The following is a 27,284-nucleotide window of genomic DNA, read 5'->3' on the forward strand; positions in this document are numbered from 1 at the left end:
CACGCCTCAACCCATGCTTCTCTGTGCCACAAGCTGAGCTGCTCCTTGGCCCTGTGGATCATCCCTTGGTTGCTATGGAGAGCTAGGACCATCCTGACCAGTCCCACGGCACAGTGTGAGATGGAGGCTGGATGGCAAAGTCCCTCTGGGACTGACTGACTGTTCTTTCCCCCCATCCCCAGCCTCGGTAGCTCTTTACACTCTGCAGTACCTCCTGTCGGCAGTGTCGAAATCTGGCCTGGGCCTGCCCAAGTTCACTATGCAGGGCTATGTGGACAGGAGCTCCTTGTGGGGTATGACAGCAAGGCCCAGCATATGCAAGCAGGCCCTGGATGCAAGCAGCCTCGCCCAAGCTCTGGGAAAACAAGAACTGTGTCCACAAGCTGCTGCAGGGCTGCTTCTGTGGCGAGGTCCACAGCCTCCTGCACCTCTACAGTGAGAGTCAGAGAGAGCTGGCCAGGTCCAGGACCAGAAGTGGGGAGAGCCTGCCATTCACCCGGAGCCTTGGTGGCACCCTGGAGTGGCCTGTGCCTCCCTTGCTTTGAGTCTATCCAAAGCAACAGCCAGCCCAAATCAGAGCCACGGCCTGTCCCATCCTGGCCCAGAGCAGGTCCCTTGGTTGGGGGGGACACCCCAGATCAGATGGTCCTTAGGGCTGAGTGCCCGGAGCACCGTGTAGCTGGGTCTGCACCAGCCCCTCTCCTCCTAGGGGGAGAGGGGCAGAGTCAGGGGTGACAGGTGCCCCCTGTGTCTGGAGGGGCACAATTTGTGGGTGGGCCCAGGGGTGGGCCAAAAGCCCCATATCCACTCCTACACTTCTGTGCTGTGGCTTAGTGTCCCCCCTCCCCCCCAACATGCCACCAGCCTGCACAACCAAAAAACTGTCCCATCCTGAGCAGTATTGGGGGCCAATCTCGGGGGGGGAGGGGGAATGCCCCCCTCTCATGCTCCTCTCACCAGTTGCCTGTGGAGAGTGGAAGTGTCCATTGCCATCCCAGGCAGGTCCAGGGACGGGGATACAACCAAGGCACTGCCAGGAGCAAAGCTAGTGCAGCACTGACCATCAGTGGGAGGTGTGTTGGGGAGAGCTATCTCCTCCCCCTCAGTGCAGGGAGTGACCCAGGCTGGAGCCGAAGCCGGCTCAGTACCTGCCCGATGTGCTGTTCTCAAAAGACCAAGAAGTTAAGCTTACAGAACAATAAAGTTTGCTTATTCAGAGAGCCCTCTTAGCCTGCCCCTCTGCTGGTCCAATACGGTTCCCTCCTCTCTCTGCTGGGCTAGTTTAATAACATATACTTAGGCAGAAAAGATTATTTGGGTAAATCCAATATCTTTTCTTAGACCAACTCAAATAGTTGGAAAAATTCTTTGCAAGCTTTTGGGCACAAACACCATTTGACAGGCTGAGGAAGCATCTGCAGTTGCTGTGTAACCTTCCTGGATGGAGTGATAAAGAATCAAGGAAGAGCACAGACCAACTGCAGAGACTTCCTCAGCCTAACTAAGGGTACTTGTATCCGAAAGTTTGCAAAGAAGAATTTTTCCAACTATTTGAGTTGGTCTAATGAAAGACATCAGATCTACCCAAAGAGCCTTGTCTGCCAATGTCCTTAGACCAACATGGCTACAACCTGTACCGCTGCTAACTTATACATAACACTCTTAAAAGTATCCACCCGAAAGCTTGCTTAAAAGTATCCATGCATCTTCTCCCTTTACATGTAAGGTGTCTCCGTATAATACTAACATTGGAAGTTTAGTTCAACCCATAGTTAAAGCACATTTTAACAGGTCTCTGTCAGTCTTGGTGTTGGCTTTTTAGCTCTAAGTGATTTTCTCAAATTCTCTGCATTCTCAATCCTTATTGGTTCAATTCTCTAGTTTCCTTGTTCAGATGTCTCTACTTTATTTGTCATTTTTCAATCTTCTTTGTAGTTTCTTCTTGCTTGCATGTTAACTCTGTTGTTAGCTCTGTTTCCTTTGGTGAATCTCATGATGCTGCTTCTGATGCTGCTTCTATTTTCCCCTTTATAAGCTGCAAGTGTCCTTCTGTTCCTTCTTAACACCTGTCCTTCTAGTGTGACTACTTTGTAGGATCTGGGACCACTTGATGGGAAACTAGTGCTTTTTGTTTCCACATTTGTCCAGCTGAAATAAGCACCATATCTTTGTTGTGCGCTTGTGGTAACTCCCTGGAACCCCTGTCACAGTACTGTTTTTGTTTGGGTTTGATGATTTTTTTAAATGTTTTCATGTTTTGTTTTTCACTCTGATGAGCACCATCCACAAGATTTGGCAGGCTGGTTTTGAGTTTCTTGTTAAACAACATCTGTGATGGGGACAATCCATATTTCATGGGCATTGCCCTGTAATTTAAGAGTGACAGGTAAACATCGGTGTGTGAATCTGTAGCTTTTTTCAATGATTTCTTCAGTATTTGTACTTCATTTTCCACCAGACCATCGGATCATGGGTATTTAGGACTTCAAGTGTTGTGACAGAATCCATATTTGTTTGCAACTCTTTAAAATCAAGACAATTGAACTGAGGTCTGTTGTCTGTTCTCACAACTTGTAGAATCCCACAAAAACATGTGATGTGAGTTATGACATGGGCTGCTGCTGTGCTTTCAAGCAATGCAATTTCAGAAGAATGAGAAGAATACTCCACCACTAATACATATTTTTTTCCCGCATGCATGAATAAGTCAATACCCACTTGATACCATGGAGTTACAGGCTCCTCCAAGACCATCATGGGCTCTTTTATTTGTGCTGATCTGTACTTTAGGCACATTGTACAAACCTTTATAGCATCTTTTATGTCATTATTTATGTTGGGCCAACATAAAGCACCCCTTGCTCTCCTTTTGCATTTTTCAGTGCCTAGATGCCCCTCATGTATTCTGTTTAACATGTCTTTCTTTAGCACTACTGGAACAATGAGTTGTGAGCCTTTGAACAAATTGCCAATACTGAGAGCTGTTCCTTGAACTGAGAGTAGGGGCTAGGTATATGTTTTCCAGGCTAAGCAGCACAAATTACTGTTATCACTCTTTGCAATGTGGTGTCCTGAGCAGTAGCTTCTGCAATTAGTGCCCACATGTTATCAGTGATAGGAATCACTCTTTTAATTAGATTAACATGTACTATGTCTGAGTCTGGCATTTTCCATTGTATCATATGCTCTGGACAACGTAACTGCAACTGACCATTGTTTCTTCAAGCAATTATCTTTGGCCCATGCTTGCCTGCTTCATAGTGATGTCCTCCTTTCTATATTGTTTATGTGTTGCCTTAGGGTTTTGTGGTCTTGTAATCCTGCCTTGTTCAGTGTGTTCTGTTTTTCCCCCAGCTTCTGCAGCCTGGCACTTGTTATCTCAGCCACTAGGCACATTCTAACTTACTTTCCCAAATTAAGCTCAGGACCCTCTAGCAGTATTTTCCTGAGGCTTGTATCCTTTGTACCCTATACTATTTGGTCTCTGATCATGGACTCTTTTAGATCTACAAAGTTGCATGTCTAGCTCAGCAGTCTAAGGTCACTGACAAATTCCTCTGTTGTCTCACATTCTTTCTGCTGTCTCATGTGGAAATGGTACTGTTCACAGGTTTCATTGTGTTTGGGTATGTGTAACAGAGAACCTGGGACTCTCTGTTCCTTTAAGAGGAAAAGCAGCCCAGCCAGGGAGCTCTGCAGGCTAGGCAGGGCACCACAGTTGCAGGTTGCCAGGGCAACAAGCTAATGGGTAATTACTATCAGGTACCTTTAGTTGGTCAGCTGACCGTAAGCAGGCAGGGCCCAGGGAACATATAAGCCTAAGGCTGGGGCTGGCAGGGAAGTCTATCTCTGGCTGCCACAAGGGGAGGAGCTCCTGTCCAGGGAAACCTGGGATACTGGGTTAGTCAAGGTTTATACTCTCATAGGGGCAGAAGGTTGCTACAGGTTGTTATTTATGTTATAGCCCAGGGGCTTGTGTTTATGTTGTGTTTATACGGTGGACCGGGATGAGGCTATAATGCGAGGAGGAGGCCTCATTGGCGCCAGTGAGGGCACAGCCACAGAGGGGCCGGAGAGCCCAGCACCAGTGAGGGCACAGCCACAGAGGGGCCAGGGGGCTGGCAGACAGGGGCAGGGGTCAGGTGACTGGAAAGGACAAACAAAGCTAGTGCCTCAAAGCCAGATCTGGTTCAGTGGGTCTAGGCTAGAAGGCCTAGCTAGAGAAAAGGGGCAGAGGCTGAGGAGGCTGAAGCCCCAACAGGGGGCAACATACCTGTAACACCTGCAAGGCATGGGGCATGGTAAAAGGGAGGTTTTGGAGCCATGCAATTAGCCCTCAAGGCTTTGGGTACAGTTGACTGCAGTGGCCCAGCCAAAGGCCTGTGACTGTAGAGGTCCAGCCAGGAACCTGTTACCAGTGGGACTGAGGCCTTGCAAAGGGCCATGGGCAGCTTCCCTATTTAGTTATATAACGTCAAGGTGCGGTGGGCGAGATAGAAGGGCACCCTAGGGGCGGAGCAGGGCACAGTCGCGGAGCCACCAAAGGACATCATGGCCACCCCTGGGATCCTGACCTGTTACAATATACAGTATTGCTCAAACTTTTTTGTTCATTTGCCATAGCTTTTCTGTTCTTCTGACAGTTGTAGGCTCTTATAAAGAGACAGAACTTCTGGGCCTGCTATATTAAAAAAAAAAAAAATAGCTACCTTGAGAAGATCTTGCTTCTCTGCAGCTCCACTGGCCATCCTATGTATGGTGAAGCTCTGCTTAAATTTCTTCCCGTTTTCTGCTGCATCGCTGGACAGCTTTATCTCCCCTGGAAGTCTAAGAAGGTTCATTTTTCTATCTTTCTTCACACCTCCCTCCTGGTACCATATGTTGTTCTCCAAAGACCAAGGAGTTAAACTTATACAACAATAAAGCCTGTTTATTCAGAGAGCCCTGGTTTCCTCCTCTCTCTGCTGGGCAAGTGTAACAACTTGTACATAACACTTTTAAAGGTATCTACACACCCCAACCTGCTACATCTCCCATGTCTCATTCCCACAGCTGAACGAAGCCGGGAGGAACCTGCACCACTTCCCAAGGGGCCACAGAAAAGGAGAGAGAGCAGCACAGAGCAAGTGCTGCAGCCCATTCTCTCCTTCCAAGCATTTCACTTTAGGCATGATTTTGCAAAATCAAAGTGCCTTGCTCTGAGACAGCAAATAGCTCATGTGTGACATTAAAGATGCTTGGCTGTGGGTGGGCAGGGTGGAGGCAGGGGGAGTTGTGGGCATTGCTTGTTGTGGGTTCTGAACATTGCTTGTTTGTAGCAAAAGAAAAAAAAAGGCAGAGGTAAGGTGCTCTTGGAGAGGAGTCTTAGAGCAGGGAAATGAGCAGGACTTGCACCAAATCAGTGCCCTGGAGCCCCCTTCTCTCTGTTTGCTGCTCTGGTTTGCCCAGCGCACAGCGCCTGCTCTCTGCATCCTGGGAGTGACACCAGGACAAGGCTGTGTCCACAGGGAGACGTGTATCAGTAGCACCATCAGGGCATGGGCCAAACCAGGATAAAGGGAGCTGTTTTTATTATAACTGATGCCCAGGTGGCTGAGCACCCCCTGATGTTCTGGATGCCAGACTCCACCGGGGCATCAACTGCTTGGTGCTGGGTGTGCAGAGGAGGCCTCAGCTGGGCAGGGGCAGCCCCAGATGCTCTGACATTTTGCACTGATCTCAGGTCCGATGGACACAACCTTCTTTCCTCCTTTCCCTTTTCCTTTCCTTCTGTTTGTGGGTGGGGAGGGGTGTGGTGTGGTAGGGCTGGGTGGAGAAAGTTTAAGATTGTAAAATCTTCTTTAGAGAATAAGCATGCACATCTGGCAGCTTGGGGCTATGTCAGTATATGCACTCTTGGTTTTCTCTCTCCCCATCCTGTTTGGAGGCTTCTCTCTGGGGCAGGGCTGGGGCTGGGGCTGGACACAGAGTAGGGCTGGGGGCAGTAGGAGGTGCTGGGGACTGGAGCTCTCTCTAGGCAGCACACCTGTCCCACCTCATCCCACCCTGGTGAGGCCTGTTCTGAGCCTCCTGCTGGCTGCAGCCCAGCCACGTCCTGCACCCAGACTGGACACATGCTCCAAGGTCCCTGAGTGCCAGGAAAATGCCAGTCTGCTGGCAGTGGTGTTTGTGTGAAGACAGGACCCCTCCTGCTGCTGCAGCTGTCCTGGACCCCTGGGTTGTATTCTAGTGGTGGGACGCAGCAGGTCAGGGAGCTTGGAATAGGGGCGCTGGGAGGCAGGACACCTGGCTTCTCTCCCAGCTCTGAGCACAACGTGGGGGTCTGGTGGGTTACAGCAGGGCCAGGGGGGGCATTCCCAGTGCAGATAGACCTACCAGACCTGGGCCAGAATAGAGATCGACCCCAACAGCAACCACAACCACACCTGCTATGTGGAGCACGTGAGCCTGGACGTTGGATCCCTGAGAGTGCCCTGGACAAGCGTGAGTGACCCTGCACAGGGGGGAGGGGGCCGAGGCTTGAGTGGCGGGAGAGACTGACTGACCCCTGTGGCTTTCACCTTTACATCGAAGCCAACGCGGCTGCTTTTATTTCTTATTTCATGCCTCACAGTCGCTGCCGAGATGCAGCTTCTCTGCTGGAAAAGAAGGCAAACTTAAAAAATGAGTGACGAATAAGGGTGTAGGTTGTAGTAGTTGTGTTGGTCTAAGGACACCGGCAGACAAGGTTCTTCGGATGAATCTAATGTCTTTTATTAGACCAACTCAAATAGTTGGGAAAAACATTTCTTACCAACGTTTTGGGTTTAAAAACCCCTCCACCAGGCTGAGGAAGCCTCTGCAGCTGGTGTGCGCTCTTCTGGGATGGAGTGAATTCATCATCCCATCCTCAGCCTGGCAAAGGGTTTCTAAACTGAAAGCTTGCTAAGAATTGCTGTCCCAAATATTTAAGTTGGTCTAATAAAAGAGATCAGATTCACCCAAAGAGCCTGGTCTGCCAAGTGAAGAATAGGGCACGTGGGAAAGTTCGTGTTTGAGTTGTAAGTACCGCTGCTAGGCACAGAAGATAAAATGTCTCCATTTACAATACCCGACCCCACGTTTGTCTTTTAAATGGCATGTGTCTCGCTCCCGTTTGTCCTGGGGTGGGGTGGGGGGGGGGAGTTGAGTGGGGCCCCGGGCACTGCGGGGGACGTGGCGGGCACGGCGGGGCGCTGGGCACCTTCTGCCGCAGCGGGGGCAGGGCTCGGTCCCTTCTCCCAGCCCCACCCCTGTGGCAGAGCCCGAGGGCAGCCCGCGGGGCCGGGAGGGTCGTGTCGTGTCGTGTCGTGTCGTGTTGTGTGGAGCCGGGCAGCGGGCGGGCCGCCGGCCTGGGCCAGTCTCCGCTGGGGCTCGTGTCCCCGGAGCCCGCGGCCGGCCGACGGCGCGGCCCGGAGCAGCTAGACGGCCCGCGCGGGGAAGGAGGGCCGCGGCCCCGAGCCCACGCGTGTCCCGCCCCGTCCCCACCCCCCGCCGCGTGGAGCCTCCCCGCGTCACGGGGTGTGGGGCAGGGCCAAGCCCGCAGGTTGCTCGCTCCGGGGGCGGGGCGGGGCGGGGCGGGGCGGGGCGGGCGGTGCGCGGCGCTGTCCAGCCAGCGCTAGCTCGGCTCTGCCGGCCCGGCCCGGCCGCACCATGGCCGGCTGCGGGGCGCCGTGCGGGGCGGGCGCGGAGGTCCGCACCGGGGTGAGTAGGGGCCGGGATGGGCCGGGGGGGGGGGCGGGGGGGTGCTGCTTCACCTGCCAGGGGAGCCCCCTCCCCCCCTCCCCACGGGGCACCCCCCCCCCGGGAGCTGCGGGCGCGGGGCGCTGCGGGGGACGCGGGTCTGTCGGTCCGTCCCGTCCCGTCCCGTCGCGTCCCGCCCCAGCTCCCCGCGCGGCCCCGCCGCCGTCGCTTTCGCTTTCCCTTCCCGGGCGGCAGCGGGGGGGCCGGGGGCCTCGGCCCGCGCGGCCCGGGCCCGGGCGCTGTCCAGCACCAGCCGCCCGCGGCCCCCCGCCCCCCGCGGCCCGGCCCGGCCCCTGGGCAGCGCGTGGGGGGGGCGGGGCGGGACATGCCCACGGGGCCACCCCATCCCACCGCACCCCGCTCCCCTCCCCTCCCCTCCCCTCCCCGGCCGGGCCGGGCCGGGCCGGGCAGAGCCCCCTGCCCTGACCCCGGCCCGGCCCATCCTTCCCCAGACGACCATCATGGCGGTGGAGTTCGCCGGCGGGGTCGTGGTGGGCTCCGACTCCCGCGTGTCGGCCGGGTAAGTGCCCTGCCGGGCATGGCCGGGGCAGTGGGACGGGGGGACAGGGGAGGGCGGGGGGTGCTGCGGTGCCAACACCCTGGTGCCCGCAGGCTGCAGGGCCTGGCAGGGCGCCCCATGTGCAGTCTGGGGCTGCCCAGGCGTGTTGGCGCCCATGGCAGGCAGCAGCACCCCGGCAGTGCGCGGGGCCGAGTGCGTCCCGCCCGGCGCAGCGGGAGCGCTGCCGTCCACTCGGGCACGCGGCACGGCCGGGCTCAGACACGACGGGCGCTCCGGGGAAGCGGGCTGCGGTGTCGGTCTGGGCAAGGCGGAGCACAGGCCGGGCGCAGGACACGGGGCGCGGGGCACAGGGCGCGGGCTGGAGTCAGCCTCGTCCTGGATTGCAGCCCGGGAAAGCGGGACTCGGATTTCGTGCTGCCGAGACGGCTCTCCGTGGAAGGGCCACGGGCCGCGGGGCACCGAGGGGAGCTGGTGGGCATGGATGAGCCCTGGCCCCAGAGGGCGCAGGCAGGGCGAGGGGCTTGAGGCCCTGCTCTCCGGCCACAGCCTGTCCGCAGCGGTCCGTCCCCATGCCGGGGGGCTGGAGGGCGTGAGGCCAATGGCAGGGGTGGTGGGGCCCCTCAGGCAGCCATTTTGTATCCTGTCCCCCGGAGACCTCCACAAAATGGCTGCTGGTGCCAGAGCAGGACCATGGACAAGATGGAGCAGGGGCTGTAGCCTGATCTCCAGAGCCAGGGAGGGCCAGGCCGTCACCATGGGCTATATGCTAGATGGCCCCCTCCACCCTGTCACCTGCCTTCTGCAGGGGGTGGGAGAAAGCTGTCTGTGACGTGCGGCTCAGGGGCACCGGGCTGGTCATTCCTCCCACCAATGCCACCTTGGTCGGGGCCGATCCCGCCGGCTGCTGAGCTCACCCGCCTCCTCCCAGGGGCGGAATAGCCCCAGCACTGCTGTGCTCCTCCCCCGGTCCCACCCCACGGGGTGCAAGAATGGTAGTTTCTCAAGTTTTGGGGGTTGGGGGGGGGGAGTGTCCTGCTTCCAGGTGTCATTCAGGGGAGAGCAAGGACCAAGTCCTGGGAGCAGGTGCTTATATTTTTCCCCCACCTAAGGGAAATACAAAAGAAAGGCAGTTCCTGAATTTTGTTTCAGAGCTGGGAACTGGGCATTTCCTTTGGAGGGAGGGAGGGTCTGGGGGACAGACTGCGCCAGAGAAGGGGGCATTGGGATGCGCTCTAGGAAAGGTGGGTGCCAAGGTTTTGGGGGGTGAGGACAGGCTCTGAGTGTTATTACAGAGCTCATCTGGGGGCAGGCCAGGCTGGGGCTGGGGGCGTTTGCACTCATGTTTGCCCGGGTCTCTCCCCAGGGAGGCTGTGGTGAACCGGGTCTTTGACAAGCTGGCTCCACTACACAAGCGCATCTACTGTGCCCTCTCCGGCTCCGCGGCCGACGCTCAGGCCATCGCTGACATGGTGCATTACCACCTGGAGCTGCACAGGTAGGGGTGGGCAGAGCAGGGCTGGACCCAGCAGGATGGGATCCATGTACCCCTGTTGCCCCATTCCAGCTCTGGTGCCTTCCCCCCGCAGCATGGACATGGATGATCCACCTCTGGTCCTGGCAGCTGCCACCCTGGTGAGGGGCATCAGCTACAAGTACAAAGAAGAGCTCTCAGCCCATCTCATGGTAGCCGGTTGGGACCACAGGAAGGGAGGGCAGGTGAGGCTGGGACAGGGCTGAGGGGGTGCGTGGAGGAGTCTCGGTGCAGCTCAGACCCCCAGATGGGATTGGGCCCATGCGTGACCAGAAGCTGCGCAGACTGGGATCAGGGCCTCTGTTGTGCGCACATGGTCCCTCCCCAGTTCTTTGCAGTTCTGCAGAGCAGCAAAATAGAGGGGATGGTGAGAGACCTGAGCCCAGAGAGGGGCAAGGCTAAGCCCTGGGTCAGCCAGCAGGGCTGGGCACAGACTCCCTCCCTGCTGACACATCCATGATCCATCCCCTCCCCCCCAACATCGCTCTCCCAGCGCCCCACACCTGGGCAGCAGCTGGCAGCTGGAAGCAAGACCTCAAGGGCTGGGAGGCGGATCCAAGACACCTGCCAGAGCTGGGCCCAGGCACTCGGCATGTCGGGCACAAGGGTAGCTGTGACTGTGGCTGAGTCCCTGATGCTGTGCTACTGGCTGCAGATAGACTGGAGTCACCTCTCACTTCTCCCACAGGTGTACGGCACGCTGGGGGGCATGCTGACCCGCCAGCCCTTTGCCATCGGGGGCTCTGGCAGCACCTACATCTATGGCTATGTGGATGCTGCCTACAAGCCAGGGATGAAGCTTGAGGAGTGTCAGCAGTTCACCAAGAACGGTACCTGCTCTGGCCACGGGTTACTGTGGCCTGGCTCAGGGTGTGGGGTAAGTGAAGAGGCAGGAGTCCTCCTCCTCCAAGGGGGTGGTTAACTGACCCTTCATTTCCCTCCCTCTCCCCCCAGCCATAGCCCTGGCCATGAGCCGGGACGGCTCCAGTGGGGGGGTCATCTATCTCGTGACCATCACCAAGGCAGGCGCGGAGGAGCAGGTGTTCCTGGGCGACGACATCCCCAAGTTCTACGACGAGTGACCTCTGTCCCGCGCTGCCTGGCACTCCCAGCAATAAAACTTGGAAAGAGGAGCAGAGCCGCATGTGCCCATCTGTGCTCAGACTCCAGGGCTGGGCCTGGCTGGCAGGAATCAGCCCTGAGCAAGGAGATGTTAGCAGAAGGGATTCATAGCCTGGTGCCCTCGAGCCCTGCACTATGGACAGCTGCCTCTTAGCCCACCCTGTAGCAGGCCTGGCCCAGGCATGGGGTGATGGGCCGGAGGGGTGATACAGCATTTAGCCTGTGGTGATGGCCCGGCCCTCCCTTGGCCTGGACACCAGGCTGCAGCACCTGCTCCATCTTGTCCATGGTCCCGCCCTGGTGCAGCTATTTTGTGCCCTGCAGCCTTCACGGGATAGAGCACAAATTGACCACCTGAGCGGACCCTTCCTCACCACCACCACTACTGCTATTGGGCTCATACTCCCCAGTCCCCCTGGCATGGGGATGAGTTGCTGGGGAGAGGCCGTGGGGCCATGACTGGAAAGCAGGGCCTCAACCCCCTTGCGCCATCCACCCCCTCCAAGGAACAGGGCTCAGCAGTGCCTGCCCACTCCCCAGTGTGCCCCATGGAGCACAGCCCCTGGCACCGGGACAAGGGTTACACGACAGCTATTGGGCAGCTTGCTCCTGTCCATGGCTCAGAGATAGGGGGTCTGTGATTAACACTGAATTAACACTCTGTTTGCACCAATGCCTGGCCCAGTGGGGTACAAGCAGGGAAGAGGCTGGGTCCCCCCGCTGCCATGGACAGGCTCGCAGTGCTGGGTCCCATCACCTGGTCAGGGCCTTTTCCTCTGGGCCAGTAGTCACCTCTGGCAGGTCCTGCTGAGGCAGCAGCTCCCTTTGCCACCCCGGGCAGTGCTTTCCCTCCTCTCTCAGGGTTTCTGGGAAGTGGCAGAGTCCCTGACTGGCCACGCCTATTTTCCTGGTATTTCCAGTGCAGGCACATGGTCACAGGGTGACTGAGCCCCTGGGCTGGCACAGGCTCCAGCAGGCATCACCTGTCCCAACACAGGCTGGCACCAGAGCAGGAGGGAGGGGTCCCTACATAACCTGGGTGGGTGGGACACCCAACAGAAGCCCCCACAGCCCAGGGGGTTGGGTTAGGGTAGTGAAAAGCATGGACCTACAGGAGTGGAGGTAGGACAAAGGACCATCACTTGCACTTAGACCTGGGGTTGGGGCTAGGGCTAGGGCCAGGCTTAGGGTTCAGGTTAAAGCTAGAACAAAATATGGCCCACAAGCCAGATCTGTCCCACAGAGGGATTTTAACCAGTCCATGGCAGGGGGTAGCCTGGGTCATGGGGGGCGGCCTGGGCCTTGGTGTGTGCAGTCAGCCCTGCTACCCCCAGGTGCACAGTGGGCTGGGGCAATGTGGCGGCTGGACCTGCTTCCCAGCAGCCCTGGTGGCAGTGGCTCCTTCCAGCTGCCACCGCGTGACTTGGCTGTGCCCCCGGGCTCCTTGGCCTGTCTCGTCTGACCCGCACCCAGCGCAGGGGGTGGGACCTGGGTGGGCAGGGCGTGCAGGATGGGGCTGTGTGCAGGCAGGGTGCAGTGTTCAGGAGCGGGATGGGTGGGTAAGGCCAGGATCACGGGGTGGGATCATGAAGCAGCGACAGCATAAGGCTGTGACCGGGGCCAGGGCACAGACATGATTCATTGCCCACATGCCTCTGCGACAGGCACCGGGTCTATGTGCAGGGCCATAGGGGGAACAGATCATGACTGCCCCATGCTGCCATCACCCTACGATCCCAAGGTCTCCACTGAGACTGGCCAGCCCCATGCGGGCATAGCAGGCCAGGTGGGTGGGATGTGGCCTCTTAGGGAGTGTTGGTGAGCTGTTGCTTGGGACAGGGCTGCTGATCCAGCCCATTACAGCTCTCCAAAACTCCTTCAGTGCCCCGTGGGCCCAAATAATTGCCCACCCCCGGCTTAGGCTGAGGGACTTGCTGCCTGTGCCTGAGGGCTTAGCCACCGTGCACCCTGCCCCAGCCCTGCTGTGTAACCCCTCGCAACCCCCTTCCCCCACAGCTCCTGCCCCAGTGGGGGTTGTGGGAACATGGGGCTGGGTCTCCGTGGGGAAAGGTGAGAGGCAGGGGCCTGGCGGAGCCTGCCTGGTCCATATTACCCCCTCCCTGCCCCCCACCTGGCACCCACTGCCTTCACCTGCCCCCTGACTCTGGCCCCCCACCCAAACTACCACTGAACCTGCTAAACACCCCCCCGACTCCTGTCCTCCTGGGGTTGCTGCCTCCCACACCTCTTTTGGGACCCCCTCCCTTTGCCCCCTGCCCCCTTGGCACTGCCTCTCACACAAGCCTGCCCCCTCAACAGCTGCCTCATGGGACAGGCAGGAGACAGCTCCCCCGCCTTGAGAAGAGGGGAGCAAAAGGGGGTTAATGCCCCCTGGCCCCACTGACCTGCCTGGGTGATTTGGGGGCTGCCCTGGTGTCTCCAGGCCCCCAGGGCTGCTCCCTACACTACTGCTCTCTGGGTGCCAGTGACACCCAGAAATGTGCCCACCCCGAGCAAGGTCTGTGCACGGGGAGCTGTGCGCACCCCATCGGGCACCAGGCCCTGAGAGCTTTCCGCCTGCCCAGACGGAGGAGGAGAAACATGCACGGGCTGGGAGCCAGGTTCCCATCTCACTGGGGAGGGGAGTGGGGGCTGGGGCCTAAAGCAGGGAACTGATGATGAGTCTCTGCCGCTGACTCACCGCGTGCCCCAGGGACATGCCCTTTGCTCCCCCCACCTCAGTTTCCCCCTCTGGGGCCAGGATGCAGCTCTTCCTGCCTCTCCCCATCCCAGAACCAGTGCTGGACCAGCTCTCCCAGCTCCCACAGCCCTGCTAGCAGCCCCCAGCCCTGGGACAGCCACTCCCCCCAACCCCAGTGCACAGTCCCTACCCCAGCCCTGCTCCCCCAGGGGAGTTTCCACTGGAAGTCCCTGCCTGCCCCAGCCCTGCTGCCCTGCTCCCCCTGGGGGAGTTTCTACTGGAAATCCCCGGGCTGGGAGCCACCACCTTGTGCTTTTGCTTTCACAGCTGGGCTTTGGGGGGCAGAGTTGCATTCCCCCCACCCCCACGCCTCCAGGGGCTGGGGCACACAGAGGGGCCCTTTGACCTCTCGCCTGCCTCCTCCCGGAGCCTCTAAATGTGTTGGGGGCAGGGACACCCCCAGGTGGGGCAGTGTGGGGGCACGCAGGGAGCCAGGGGGCCTGGGTGCGTGAGCTCTGCCCATGCTCCCCGCATTAGGGACAGAAGCCAGGACAGGCAACCTCGGCTTACCTCTCTCGGACCTGGGGGAGACCCCAGGAGGCCCCCGCTCTAACCACTACTAGATCTGACTCCTCTCCCCTACTAGGGAAAGGACCAGGAGCCCGGCACTAACCCCAGCAGCTACTCGCCCTCGGGAACCCTGGTGCCCGAGGCCCGGGTGCCCTCTGCCGGCTGCAGCCGTCCTCGCTGGCAGGATCTCAGGTGATTTCCGAGAAGTCACCCAGGCATGAGAGCGGTCATGAGACAAATGAGCCATTTGTACAGGCACCAGGCCAAGGCCCAGAGCCCACAGCTGCTTCCCTGCCCACAGAAACGATAACCAACTGCCTTTTATTAGGGAAACCTCCCAACGGAAGGCTCTTGGCCCATTCGCACATAGGCAGGGGCACAGTTGATCCCTGGGCTACTGGATCCCAGTGGATGGGGCAGGGGGCAACAGGGGTGGATGGACCCTTAGGCAGAGGGGGCTTGGCTAGGCTGGGCCCGGGGGGGGGGGGGGAAGGGGGTTGGGAGAGCTGTGTGCAGATGGGAGCAAAATACAGGGGGCTCCTGCCCTCTTCATGTCTGTGGAGGGTGGAAGGACATGGTTGCAGGAGGGAAACTGAGGCACAGGATATTCTGAGGCCATGCCCAGGTCCCTGGCCCAGGTAAGAGGCCTGGTGGGATAGGTACCCTTGCCATGCCAGCTGGCTTCATGCAGGTGTCGGGCTTTTCTCTCTGGCTTTAGGAGAAAGCTTCACTGTTTTGTGCACCAGTTGTGTCTGTGTCCACACACTTAGGGCTAGCAACACACATGCACATATGCACATGCAAACACAGGCGGATATGCACATAAACACATGCCCACACACATGTACACACACACAGATGTGCACAGAGGTATGCATACATGTGTACACATGCACAGGTGCACACATATGCACATACAGATGCATGCACACACACACACATGCATACACAGGTACACACATACACTTCAGATGCTGACCCTGGTCCACGCAGCTCCAACACACAGCACAAGTGACAGGGGTCCCAGGCACACTCATGGTGCACACAGCCATCGTGGGGGGTGCTGGAGTGGCCCATCAAGTCCTGGCCCAGCAGCTCCCCAGTTTATGCAAGGCATGCTATATGCCATGCCCCCTCCCAGCCCCTCACCCCTATAGCATCTTGTGGATACCCTCCAGCCCCCCCTGCATCTTGTTCCAGCCTACCACCGACCATGTGAATAGCAGTCCTCCTGCTGCTATCCCACAATGCATTATTTCACAGCTGGCACGGCCTGCTCCAGGTCCCTCTGGGATGGAGCTGAGGGCTTGGAAGCACAGGAACACCCAGCTGGTCCTCAGCCTCCCCCCGACACTGTCTGCTGCCCCCAGCTGCCCCAGTGCCCTAGGGTCCCCTTTGCCCTGTTGGACAAGGCGCCTCCTGACCCCACGGTGGGCCCGAGTGTGAGGGCAGGGGTATCGAGCAGGAACCACATAGGGCAGCATGTGCACAGGCCGCTCTGTGGGTAGCCAAGCCTCCGGGCTAGACAGCAAGGAACTGATGCAGAGACACACAGCTCAGTCTTCTGCTATTAGCCCTTCTATACAGTGTTCCTCCCTTGGGAGTCAACATGGGGTGCATTGCATTAGCACAATCCCTGGTCAGCAGCTGCAGTCCCCTCCCAGGCACCTTTCATTAGAGAAGCAGAGATGCTCAAGGAAGCATTTCCAGCTGCCTTGTTCAACAGCCATTAATAGATACATCATGCATGAATTCATCCAATCGACCCCAGTTCTGCTCTCTGCCTCTGAGCAAGGGGCTCTTATCAGGAACCCCTGAGAAATGAGACTCCGGCCTGTCTGTGACCAGAGCTGCACTGCAAGCTGAGACTCCCAATTCAGGGACAGTTCCACCTCCCTTACCGATTCCTTGCGTGGTTTACCAAGTCATGGCACCGTCCCATTTCCCAGGGATTCTCCATTCCCTCTTGGTAGAGAAGGCATTCCTACCGCCCACATCAGATACCAAGACCAGAGGCAGGACTATAACCCAACCTTTTATTGATGACACCCAGAGCATAAGAATAAGCATTTGTCTCCAAGCCTCTCAGCTCCCCGCACCAGCACAAGGCACCTTCTCACCTCTACTGGCCAGGGGGAATGCAGAAGAGAGGAGGAAAGTGGCCTGGTGGCTGACAGCAGGTTGCCTCAACTTTGCAGAGGTTTTCCCCAGATCTCTGCTGTTTCCAGACCATACATGTATGTGGCTCATTTAAATAAATATTCTTCCATTCACATTTGTTTCTTTCCCTGAGACTGGGAACAGGACTGAACCAGTTGTCCTGTGCACTTGGCTGGGGCTGGCGTCCTCAAGAAAACCACAGCTCTGGAGAGAGGAGCACTTCTTATCTCCTTCCTGCCCCACCTGGGAATGCTCCTTGTCCCATCCTGTTGCTTCTGCTCGGCTGGCCAGGCCAAGTGTAGCACAGAGCAGGTGACTAGCGCAACACAGCAGTGGCTGCTCCTTCCTGCTGTGACACCTGTCCAAAAAGCAGCTATTCCTACTTGACTCAATAAACACATTCTTATTCCACTTTCTCGGGCTATGGCTTGTGGTGTAGCAAGCCTATTGGTTCTGGATTGCCTACCAGCATAAGCACAATATCATTCATAGCTCAGGCTTTGCTAGTCTGTGCTGCCCAGTGTGATCTGGCAGCCACTGGCCATGTCTACAGCCTGCAGGGTGTGCGGGCCAGGAGCGGTCCGAGGCCTTCGGGGGCATGCGGTGGGCTGTGGCCAGCAACCCTGGCACGTGGGTTAGGGAATTCGGCACGACAGACTAGAATTAGGCACTGACGTGTAGAGGTTGATTAAAGATTATTTTACTTACACTGTAGATGGTCGCGGTGCAGGCAGGAAAACTTGCTTGCGTTGCAGTTACAGACAAACACGTGGAGTTTGCTAGGCTCCACTGAAGACACACAAACGGAGTTTGCTAGGCTCCGCTAAACGAGCACAAACAAGATCCGCAGAAAACTCGAGCCTCTTGTTAACAAACCGGACAGAGCTCTGGATACACACACACGGAGTTTGCTAGGCTCTGTGGAACAAGCACTCAGGGCAGGGGTTCATTGAGGGATAGCATTCAGCGACGGGGAGAGGCTAGAGGTTGATCAGGCCCCTATATCCTCCTCTAAGGCACACGCGGAGTTTGTTAGGCTCCGCAGCACGCTTAGAGTTCTTCACGAGATGGATGTGAGGTCCTCCTCTTCCTCCAACTTGGGCGGAAACCGCTCAAGCCTCTTATAAGGCTAGCAAGCCAATCGCTAGCCGCCACGTGGGAATAATTTAGAAACAGCCAATAGTGGGACACTAATTTGCATACGGGTGGCGGGAACTCTTTTGCACCGGGGTTTTCTCTATGCAACTGAGAATTGCACCGTGCAAAGAAAGCTCCATGTGGCGGGAAATAATTCTGCAGTGCCGAAGCACGCACAAAATCATACCCATTGGGTCATGACACAGGGCTGGACTAGATGTGACCTTAGGAGGTCCATAGTTTCCTAGGATCCTATCATCCTACAGTCCTATCCCCACACATCTGGTGGCTTTAGAGAAAAAAAAACAAAAAACAAAACCTGGAGGCATGCTGCTTTTCAGAAGAAGGGAAGCAAGTACATGAATAAATGAGCTAACTGGCTGGAGAGTCAGAGGCAGGCACCTGCCTGGAGAGAGTCCTGGTCACCCGGCCCCAAACACAGATAAAGGAGAAACACAATCTTCTGCAATGCAAGAGCCAGAGATGCGGAGACAGGGCCCCCAGGCAGCAGAGACTGGTGTTGGGTCTGGTGTCCTGCTGCCTCAAGCCGGGGTGTCCCTGGTTTTCAGTTGCCGCCCCGAGGAGAAGGTCGGTTTGGAATCATCTCAGCTTTTGGCTGCCAAAAACGGGAAACATAATTTAGTGGCAGCAATGGCCTACAGGGTCTCAGCAAGGTAAGGGGCCTTCTCCCCTACCCCAAATTCCCTGGGATGTGGAGTCAGGATTTACTCACTGCTTGCTGGAGTGTAGCCGGATTGAGCAATGCCTGGAAGCCAAGCAGAGAGAAAGGGGAGAAAGAGTTAATCCTCCCCAACGTGCCCAAGAGTAGACAATTCCCCAGGTCCACCTGACAACAGGGCCCCCGGTGTCCCAGCCAGTGGCACAGGCCAAAGCAATCAGCTCAGGCTCTCCGCAGACTCAGGCAGCCTTGCTGCAAGGAGCTCCCACCTCTTAGAGCCACGGCTCAGCCTGTGTGCAGTACCAGGTGGGAATGGGGTCGCCCCTGCCCCAGCCTCATTTGCTAGCAGTTCTCACCCCAGCCACCGGAGAGAGGAATTTAGGCTACTACTACCCCAGCAGTTAAGGTGAGCCCTGAGGGCCCTCCTCACCCCACTGCCACCCATGGGAGCTGCCACTCCTCTTCACATGGCTGGCAATGGGGGCATATGGTATATAGGAGAGACAAGCTGTGGGCCAAGAGATTCCTAGAAGGGCTCCACACAAGGGTGATTCCTGGTCCCTGACTAGAGCCCTTCTAGGTACATCGCCGCTGTGACTTGTCTGTTCTTCTGTGCCTGGCTACGGTGAGGGGTATATGCACAGACTGGCAGACAGCTGCGGGGTTGGTACTGGAGGGCTCCCTGGGCTCTCATTGCTGCCAGAGTGGGTGCGATGATCACTGAATGCCCCGGCTTCACCCCAGATATGCACCATGCCCAGCTGGGGGGGCGGAAATGTCCCTCCCTCTACTGCTGCCAGTTCCTCCCGCAATGTGAGGACCCTCTTACCTGCTGACTTTTTTATCCAGACACTGGCACAGCCTAGGACAGAGCCAATCAGGATCATACCCCCAGCTATGATAAGGACAGCCAGGACCACAGGCAACAGGGTCACTTTCTTATCAGGGACTGCGGGGAGCGGAGAGAAGAAGTTACTTGGGGCAGCACACACCAGGGATGCACCTTCTGGGGATGGGATGAAGGACCTCTGCTGTTTAGTCTGCACCACCCTGGACCCTGCCATCTCCCTCAACATGGGCTTGTTGTTGGCCTGTGGAACTCCCTATCGCAGGACCCCCTCCAGGCTGAGAACCGTGTCTCTGGGGCATGACAGCGACTGGGCGAGAGCAGTGAATGCTGCCTGTCCGCAGGAATACCTGAGGTCACATGGTGCAGCTGGTCCTTCCCAGCTCTCAGAGAGGAGCCCCCCACATTATCCCCCATACAATCCTCACCCCAAGTGAGTGAGGGCTCTGGCAGGCTGCTGTGCTCCACCCGGCAGGCGTAGCGGTGCATGGCGGATGCAGGGCCAACCTCCAGGGACGTCCAAGTGTAGAACGTGTTGTTGGCAGTGGGCAGGATCCCGCTGGTGAAGGTCTCCGGGAGGATCTCCCCTCCCTCCTGCACCCACAAGACATGGATGGGACGTGGATAAAAGCCCCTCACGTGGCAGGACAGGCTGGCAGACCCGTCAGTGGCATCTTTGCGGGACACCGACACCGTGGGGGAGACTAGGGAGGCAGGAAGACATGAATATAGTGATAAGCCTGGGTCTCAGACAGCCTCAGGGAGCAACACATGGCCCCTGCGTGTGCAAGGCTTGAAACCCCATGCCTCTGTCACCGGGACCATTCACTCACCCCTCTGGGCCAGGATGGCCTTTCCCTCCTGCAGCAAGCTCTTCAGGGTTTGCAGACACTTCTCCTTCAAGTACCACTGCACAAACTGGGTCCAGGTCTCATCATTGTCCCACCGCATCTTCTGGGCAAATGCCACAGGCACAGCTGCCACCCACGTTAGCTGCTGGATGTCAAAACTGATGAAATCCTCCCCGTCGTAGGCATACTGGAACTTCTGGTCCCCCAGAACATCACCGCTGAGAGAGCAGCCCACGTGGACCTGCTCGACGTGGAGGCCTGCACAGAAATGTCTGGTCAGCACGCGGCAACCTCACATCTCATACACTGCTCTCCAGCAGGATGGAGCACCCAGCCAGCGGCTGATGTGCGAGAGCTGCACCCGGGGGCATTAGCCTCAGTTACATCTGGCTCCATGGGATTCACTGCAGCCCCAGTTACTTCTTGGCTGTGCTACGGCCTGGCCAGCTACTCCCAGCCAGTGTGTGCACTTGGGTTCTCTTCCCATGGCACAGCGCCTGAGGCATCTTGCATATTATGCTATTAACTGGTTAACTGTGCAATAAAGACCATCCCCACACGCAAAATAATTATCCCACAATTAACTGGTTCATCACATAACAAGTGTAGACCGACCACACATGCATAGTTATCACACCATAAGATGCCCATCCAGCTATAAAAAGGGCCAATCAGCTACCACATTAGTACTTGAAATTATATATAGACTTTATAGCTAGTTCCTATCCAGCCTTCATTGAGTGTATAGCAGAGCCCCGGCATTCTTCTCTGCTGAATTTCATTTGCTGTCTAGTGCCCAATTCTCTCATTTATCCTGGTGAATTCTAGTCCTCCCAAAGATGCTGCTGTCTCTCCCAGCTTTGGGTCATCTGCAAACTGGATCAGAAAGTGCTTCATTTCTACATTGGAGTTATTGATAAAACATGCTGAACAGCACCTGAGATAGTCAAGACCTGTGTGGATCCTTTGCTGAAACCTCCTGCTGGGCTGATATCGATCCACCTGTAGGCTCTCTTAGCTTGCACTTATTCAGGCACTCCTTCAGCCATCTCACTGCAATGCTACCTGCCCTTATTTCTCCAGTTTCTTTAGAAGAATGCCATTTCAAAACCACCAGTAAAGTCTACCTATACTCTACCTCTATAACCCCCAGGGTCCCACTTGCTAAAGATGGGCACTGTGTAAACTTTTCTTCAGCCCCTGGGAACTCCCCTCTCCCCCATGGCCTGGAACCATTTCTGCTAATGCCTCCAGGATTTCTTTGCTTCCATCCCCAGCATCGCAGGAGGAATTTTTCAGGCCCTGCATGTAAAGAGCACAAGCCCAAGTACCTGTTTTGCTGAACACAAGACTTGGCTCAGGAGCCCAGTCCCACTTCCAGACAAAGCCTTCTATTCATTTCTTTCTAAGGCTGAGCTTCCAGCCTGCTCAGTGTTTCTTGGTTCTGTGCTCGCACACCCGGGCAGTCATGCTTGTAAGCAAGCAAGCCTCCTTGCCCTTCTTTGATATCAGCTGCCAGGAAGAGCTGAGAAATTGGGTGCGCTTGACAGCAGCTATGAACACTTTCAGTGTTCAGGTACGTCAAAAACAAGCCTGGGGCACTCACCATCTGTCTGGTTATACAGCTTCATCCACCTCTTTCTGTGAACTTTGGAAACTTTCTCATAGCCCTGGAATTCCAGGGTCTGTTGCTGTACATAGTCAGCACCCAGAGCCCGTTTCACCCACTCCTTGGTGGGTCTGACCTCCTGGGTGTTACTGCGGTAGTTAGCGACCACAAAGTTGTTGAGCTTGGCAATCATGAAGTAGTTGTGGGTCCCGTCTTCCTCATCAGCTCCAGTGACCAGAATGTCCAGGTGATGCAGCCCTGGTATGACAGAGGAGGCATCAAAGATTATCAAGACGGATATTGCACTCAACTGCACTACCTGACTGCTTAACAGCCGCACATCTCAGTGCACAACCAAAACAGAAATCTTGGGATAAGGGACAGACTGACAGGGGAGTGTCTAGAGATGATGTTATGAAGTGTGATGGGCAATGCCTTCACAGGGAAGGTGCAACAGCATGGTCTGGCCTTTTCAGCCAGAGCAGACAGGCTGTGATAGAAGCCCAGCTGCAGGCAGCTTAGCTACTCTGGGAGTGCCCCTGGGCAGTTAAGACCCCAGAGAGAGCCCAGCTTACCCTCAGGCAAAGCCAGGCTGCACAAAGGCAGCAGGCCTGCTGACCCATTGCAGAAGCACCTACAGAGAAAGGTGGCACAGGGCTGGGGAGAAGTACCTCAGAGATGCCTGCTATGCTGTTGCTGTGGTTCAGCAGTTGTAGTGTTAATAATAACAGACATCACAAACCAAAACAGAGCTGTGTGGTTGCAGAGGGGCTCAGACCCTGGGGAAGGGACATGAACTGCTCACTGCACAAAATCCTATGGACAGGAGGGCACGTGTGCAAAGACATCCCGGCACAGGTCAAACTCACCCCCTCCTCTCTCCTGCACCTTTGCTCCTGCCTGGGCCCCAGGATGCAGCTTCAACAGGTCTGTTCATGGGAACTGCACTGTCCCAATGCTGTTGCCACCCTCAGCCAGGCGATGCTCTGCTCCCTCCCTTCTCAGTTAGTATGCCTAGGCCTATGTCCCTCTAGGTGACAAACAGGCCTGTCCTACCCAGTGCTCCCAACACACGCCCCTATTTGTAACTCACCACTAGCAGCTGCTGCTTCCAGAAGTCCCCAGCACATCCATAGGGCCAGAGCCCAGGCCATTGTCCCAGGTGGGGGGGAGAGATCCTGGCACTGAAACTGCAGGAAGGGCAGGGCCCAAAGTTCCAAAACTGGATGAGTCCGTCTAGAGCAGGGACAGGCAATTATTTGGGCGGGGGGGGGGGGGAGGGAGGGGGCCACCCAGGGGTCAGCACCCCAAAAGTGCCTGCATGCCCCCCCACCCCAAATCCAGGCCCACCACAGGGCTGGGGGCACCAGCCTTTGCTACCCCTTCTCCCCATACCCCCGGGGCTGCCCTGTGAGCGGCGGGGGCGGCTGGCACAGGTCGTGCCTGCCTGGCAGAGCCCGGAGCCCCACGACTCTGGCCCCATCCCCGTCAGTGGGGCTCCCCCGAGGTCCCAGCCCGGCCAGGCAGGGCTAAGCGCAGCCTTGCTGAGCAGGAGTTGCTGGGAGATCCGCCTGCCCAGAGCCGCCCTGGGCCGGGTCATGGGATGAGGTGGCAGGGACGGCAGTGGGCGAGAGGCATTACTTGTGCGCAGGCAGAACTGCTGCTTTCAGGTTACCAAAAGGAAAGGCGGAAAAATAAGCGTGCTAAGAAAAGCGAGAGCAGGGGCGCTGCTGTATGATGAAGTCAGCAACAGGCAGGGGACTTCCCCTCCTAAATCAGCAGTTCCCAACCTTGGGATCCTGAACCCATTTGGGGTTGCAATGATAAAAACTAGGGTGGAGCACTCCCAGGGAAGGGGTGGAGGGGCATGTGCCCCCCAGATGTATGTGCAGGGTGGGGGAGATATGGGCTGTGCACTGCGGGCTCAGGGCTCCCCTCCCTGCTGCCCTCCCCTGGGGCCAGGAGGCTCAGTGCCACCGTCCAGAGCCTCATGCCAATTGAACTGCCATGGTGAGGTGCCCCCAGCCTGCCTGGCAGAAGTGGGGGGCACAACTCCGTGCTGCTGTGGTTGCTCCTGTGGGCAGGGGGTGCCTTGCCTTGGCAGCACAACCATAGTTTTATAGTGGTTAGGGGCATGAACAGCGCATGCCCTCAGCGGCTGGAGGGGCACGGCGGTGGCAAGCAGGGAGCTCCTGCAGATGCTGCCAGCACTGGTGGGAGAGGTGGCAAATGCTGATCAAAGGTCAGTGACCACCCAGTCTCTGGTGGCCAGCGGGGATCGCGGACCACCTGTGGACACCACTGGTGGTGTCAGCAGTGGGGTGGTGAGCAGCAACCACCCACAGGCACCGCCGACAGGCGTACACAGCCACACTCAGGGGGTGCATGTGCACCTGCATGCACTCCCTACACGTCACCCCTGGTTAGGGGCTGGAAGGGACCTTACAGATCATCAGGTCCAGACCCCCTTCACGTGGGCCAGACAGACTGCTGGGATTGGATGACACAAGCTAGGTGGGCAAAAAGATGCTTTTTGAAGATCGCCAGGGTGGATGATTGTAACACTTCTGGGGGGAGCCTGTTCCAGATGCTTGACACTCGGCTTGTAAAGAAATTTCTCCCGATGTCTAGCCTAAAGCAATCCTCAATCAGCTTCTGCCCATTATTTCTTGTCCTCCCCTGGGGGACCTTGGTGAACAGATGCTCCCCCAGGCCCTGATGTATACCCTTGATATACAAATAGGCTGCCACCAAGTTGCCTCTAAGTCTTCTCTTCTTCAGGCTGAACAGTCCCACGTCTTTCAGCCTCTCCTCAAGTGACCTGGTCTCTAATCATGTGTGGTCCTCCTTTGGACTCTCTCAAACCTCTCCACAACCTTTCTGAAGTGCAGTGCCCAGAACTGGAGGCAGTGCTCCAGCTGCGGTCTCACCGAGGCTGAGTAGAGTGGGAGGATGATATCCTTAGCCTTATCTTAGATGCCTCAGTGGGTGCATGCCAATGTTTGATTCCTCTGCCAGCCACAGCATCGCTTTGGTGGCTCATGTTCAGTTTAGGGTCTATCACAACATGCAGGTCTTGTTCAGTTGTGGTGCTGACAAACATAGCACTGCCGAGCCTATAAGTGTGTTGTGGATTATTTCTCTTCAAATGGAGCATTTTACATTTATCTGCATTAAACGACATCAGGTTGAGGTCCGCCCATATCGTGAGCCTGTCCAGGTTGACCTGTATTGCCAGCTTATCTTTGAGCATGACCACACTCCCACAATGTTTGGGGTTGTCAGTGAACTTTGCTAGATCACTCTTAGTACCTGAATCCAAATCACTGATGAACATATTGAAAAGCACTGGTCTGAGTATATTGGAATACCATGTGCAATTTTGGGCACCACACTTCAAGAAGGATGTGGATAACCTGGAGAGGGTCCAGAGAAGGGCCACTCGTATGGTTAAGGGCTTGCAGGCCAAGCCCTACGAGGAGAGACTGGGGCACCTGGACCACTTCAGCCTCCGCAAGAGAAGGCTGAGAGGCGACCTTGTGGCTGCCTATAAGTTCATCACGGGGGCACAGAAGGGAATTCGTGAGGTTTTACTCACCAAGGTGCCCCCAGGGGTTACAAGAAATAATGGCCACAAGCTAGCAGAGAGCAGATTTATACTGGACATTTGGAAGAACTTCTTCACAGTTTGAGTGGCCAAGGTCTGGAACGGGCTCCCAAGGGAGGTGGTGCTCTCCCCTCCCCTGGGGGTCTTCAAGAGGAGGTTAGATAAGCATCTAGCTGGGGTCATCTAGACCCAGCGCTCTTTCCTGCCTACGCAGGGGGTCGGACTCGATGATCTATTGAGGTCCCTTCTGACCCTGACATCTATGAATCTACGAGTACTGAACCCTGAGGGATGCCACTGGCCACCCTTTGCCATGATGGCTCAGTCTTGTGGATCAATACTCTCTGGGTCCTACCAGATACTGTGACCTAGCCACCAGACCATAAAATAGCTGAGGTCACACTTTTCCAATTTTTTCATGAGGATTTTGTGGGAGACCAAGTCAAAGGCATTTCTGAAGTTCAGGTATATGACACCAACCTCATTTCCTCCATCCAGGTGGTGAGTAACCACCATAGAAGGAAATAAGGTTGGTTTGGCATGACCTGCCTGTAATGAAGCCGCGTTGGCTAGCCTTCAGAATACAGCCTTCTGTTAGCCTGTCTGCAATGGATTTTTTGATCATTTTCTCCAAGATTTTACCAGGGACTGAGGTGAAACTGATTGGCCTATAATTTTCTGGGTCCTCCTTTCTCCCTGTTTTAAAGATATGAACCATGTTGGCCTTCTTCCAATCTTCTGGGAGCTCTCCCAAGCACCATGAGTCTTCAAATAACTTTGCCATTGGTGATGCGATGACATCAGCCAGTTCTTTTAGCACCCTTGGGTGTAATTCATCTGGTCCTGCTGATCTATATTTAGCCTTTGCAGGTGCTCCTCAACAAGATCTATGTTAAGTACGGGGGGTAGTCACCCCCACCCCGATCAGCCTGTATCCTGTCAAGCAGGCTAACACCCTTGGATGGGTGGAATACAAATGTGAGGTATTAATTCAGGAGTTCAGTTTTGCTCTGAGTGTCAGTTATCAGCTGTCCCATTTTATTCATTAAGGGCCTTATGCTTGCCTTATTTTTTCTCTGACTTCAACCAGTGTGGGGCTCCCAACAGTGGCGCTGAGCCTTCATACCCTCCTGTGCCAGATCCCACCTGCTGGGCTGTGGAGGTCCCTAGCAGGAGGGTAGCAGGGCAGGGAGTCCTGATCCTGCAGCAAGCAGCTGGCACCCCCCTCCCCTGTCTCTGCTCCAGCCGTGCCACCCGCCGGTGGAAGGGGAACCAGGCTCCATGTGCTGCTCCACCACAACAGTCACTGCCTCCCCTGGGCGGCAGCTGGGGCAGGAAGTAGGGGCTGCAGGCCCCGGCCCTGATACCATAGGGCTGGCATCTGGGCACCCTAATGGCAGGGCTGATGTGGGTAGGTGGCTGCAGGGTGTGTATAAGGGGCACCAGCAGGATGGGGGGGGGGGGGGAGAGGGGGGCTGTGGATGGGGAGCCAAGTGCCATGCTGAGGAAATGGGGTCATAAACGAGGTCATGCTGAGGAAAGGGTTGGGAAGCACTTCTCTAAACTAGCTCAGCGAGAGATGTGCAGCATACAGTCAACACAAGCACAACCCATAGACCTGAGAGGTGCAGCAGCTTCCCCAGGCAGCCGGTGCAACCCGGTTACACCCAAGGTAACGCAGACCCCAGGCTGAACTTTGGCCCCTTCGCACGACGCGGCAGCACCAGAGCCCGCGGGACCGGGACCGGGACCGGGACACCGCCCCCTCCCCCGCCGCAGAGAAGAGCGAGGGCGCCCCGAGCAGCGCCCGGCTGCTCCCGCCGCGGCCCGGCCCCTCAGCGAGCGCCACCTCCGCTCCCACCCGCTTTGGACCCAGGAAGACCCTGGGGCCTCTCCTGGGGCCCCGTGGCAAAGGGAGCCCCCGCCCCGCCCCGCCCGCAGGACGTGCCGGGGCCCGCGCTCACCGCCGGTTACGACCATGGCCCCCGCGAGCAGGAAGCTAAGAAGCACCCGCGCTTGGCGCCGGTGCCGCCTCCACCATCCACCCCTGCTCGCGGCTGCCAATGCCAGCTCTGGAGGGCGATAACCTGACTCCTGCCTTTTATACTTCCCACCCAGCCCCCGCGATTGGTCATTGCTGCACCCCCTGGCCAATGGCGGCGCAGCGAGCCTCGCGTCGGTTAGCCCAG

The 27,284-nt window shown here is 56.9% G+C and overlaps 2 protein-coding genes across 4 annotated transcripts; one reads left to right on the forward strand and one right to left on the reverse strand.

The window, feature by feature from the left end:
* The first annotated feature begins 7,612 nt into the window (after positions 1-7,612).
* Positions 7,613-10,945, forward strand: PSMB9 (proteasome 20S subunit beta 9). Of its 2 annotated transcripts, none has more exons than XM_019499142.2 (6): positions 7,613-7,722; positions 8,214-8,281; positions 9,645-9,776; positions 9,868-9,997; positions 10,501-10,689; positions 10,767-10,945. In XM_019499142.2, exons 1-6 carry the CDS (start codon positions 7,672-7,674, stop codon positions 10,770-10,772), a joined length of 576 nt encoding a protein of 191 aa, XP_019354687.1. In that variant the 5' UTR covers positions 7,613-7,671; the 3' UTR covers positions 10,773-10,945. The 2 variants fall into 2 exon arrangements, with proteins under 2 accessions (XP_019354687.1, XP_014456281.1); XM_014600795.2 differs by having other exon boundaries at positions 10,501-10,642.
* A 6,104-nt stretch (positions 10,946-17,049) lies between these two features.
* LOC102564562 (class I histocompatibility antigen, F10 alpha chain) lies at positions 17,050-27,172 on the reverse strand. 2 transcript variants are annotated; one of them, XM_019499145.2, is made up of 8 exons: positions 27,060-27,172; positions 22,582-22,678; positions 21,486-21,746; positions 19,862-20,137; positions 19,457-19,732; positions 19,011-19,130; positions 18,236-18,268; positions 17,050-18,118 (listed from the first exon to the last, which is right to left on the reverse strand). In XM_019499145.2, exons 2-8 carry the CDS (start codon positions 22,640-22,642, stop codon positions 18,108-18,110), a joined length of 1,038 nt encoding a protein of 345 aa, XP_019354690.1. In that variant the 5' UTR covers positions 22,643-22,678; positions 27,060-27,172; the 3' UTR covers positions 17,050-18,107. The 2 variants fall into 2 exon arrangements, with proteins under 2 accessions (XP_019354690.1, XP_006258578.2); XM_006258516.4 differs by having other exon boundaries at positions 22,582-22,724.
* Positions 27,173-27,284: the final 112 nt, after the last annotated feature.

The sequence above is a fragment of the Alligator mississippiensis genome, chromosome 11 (genome assembly GCF_030867095.1).
Source record: "Alligator mississippiensis isolate rAllMis1 chromosome 11, rAllMis1, whole genome shotgun sequence".
Taxonomy (NCBI): Eukaryota; Metazoa; Chordata; order Crocodylia; family Alligatoridae; genus Alligator; species Alligator mississippiensis.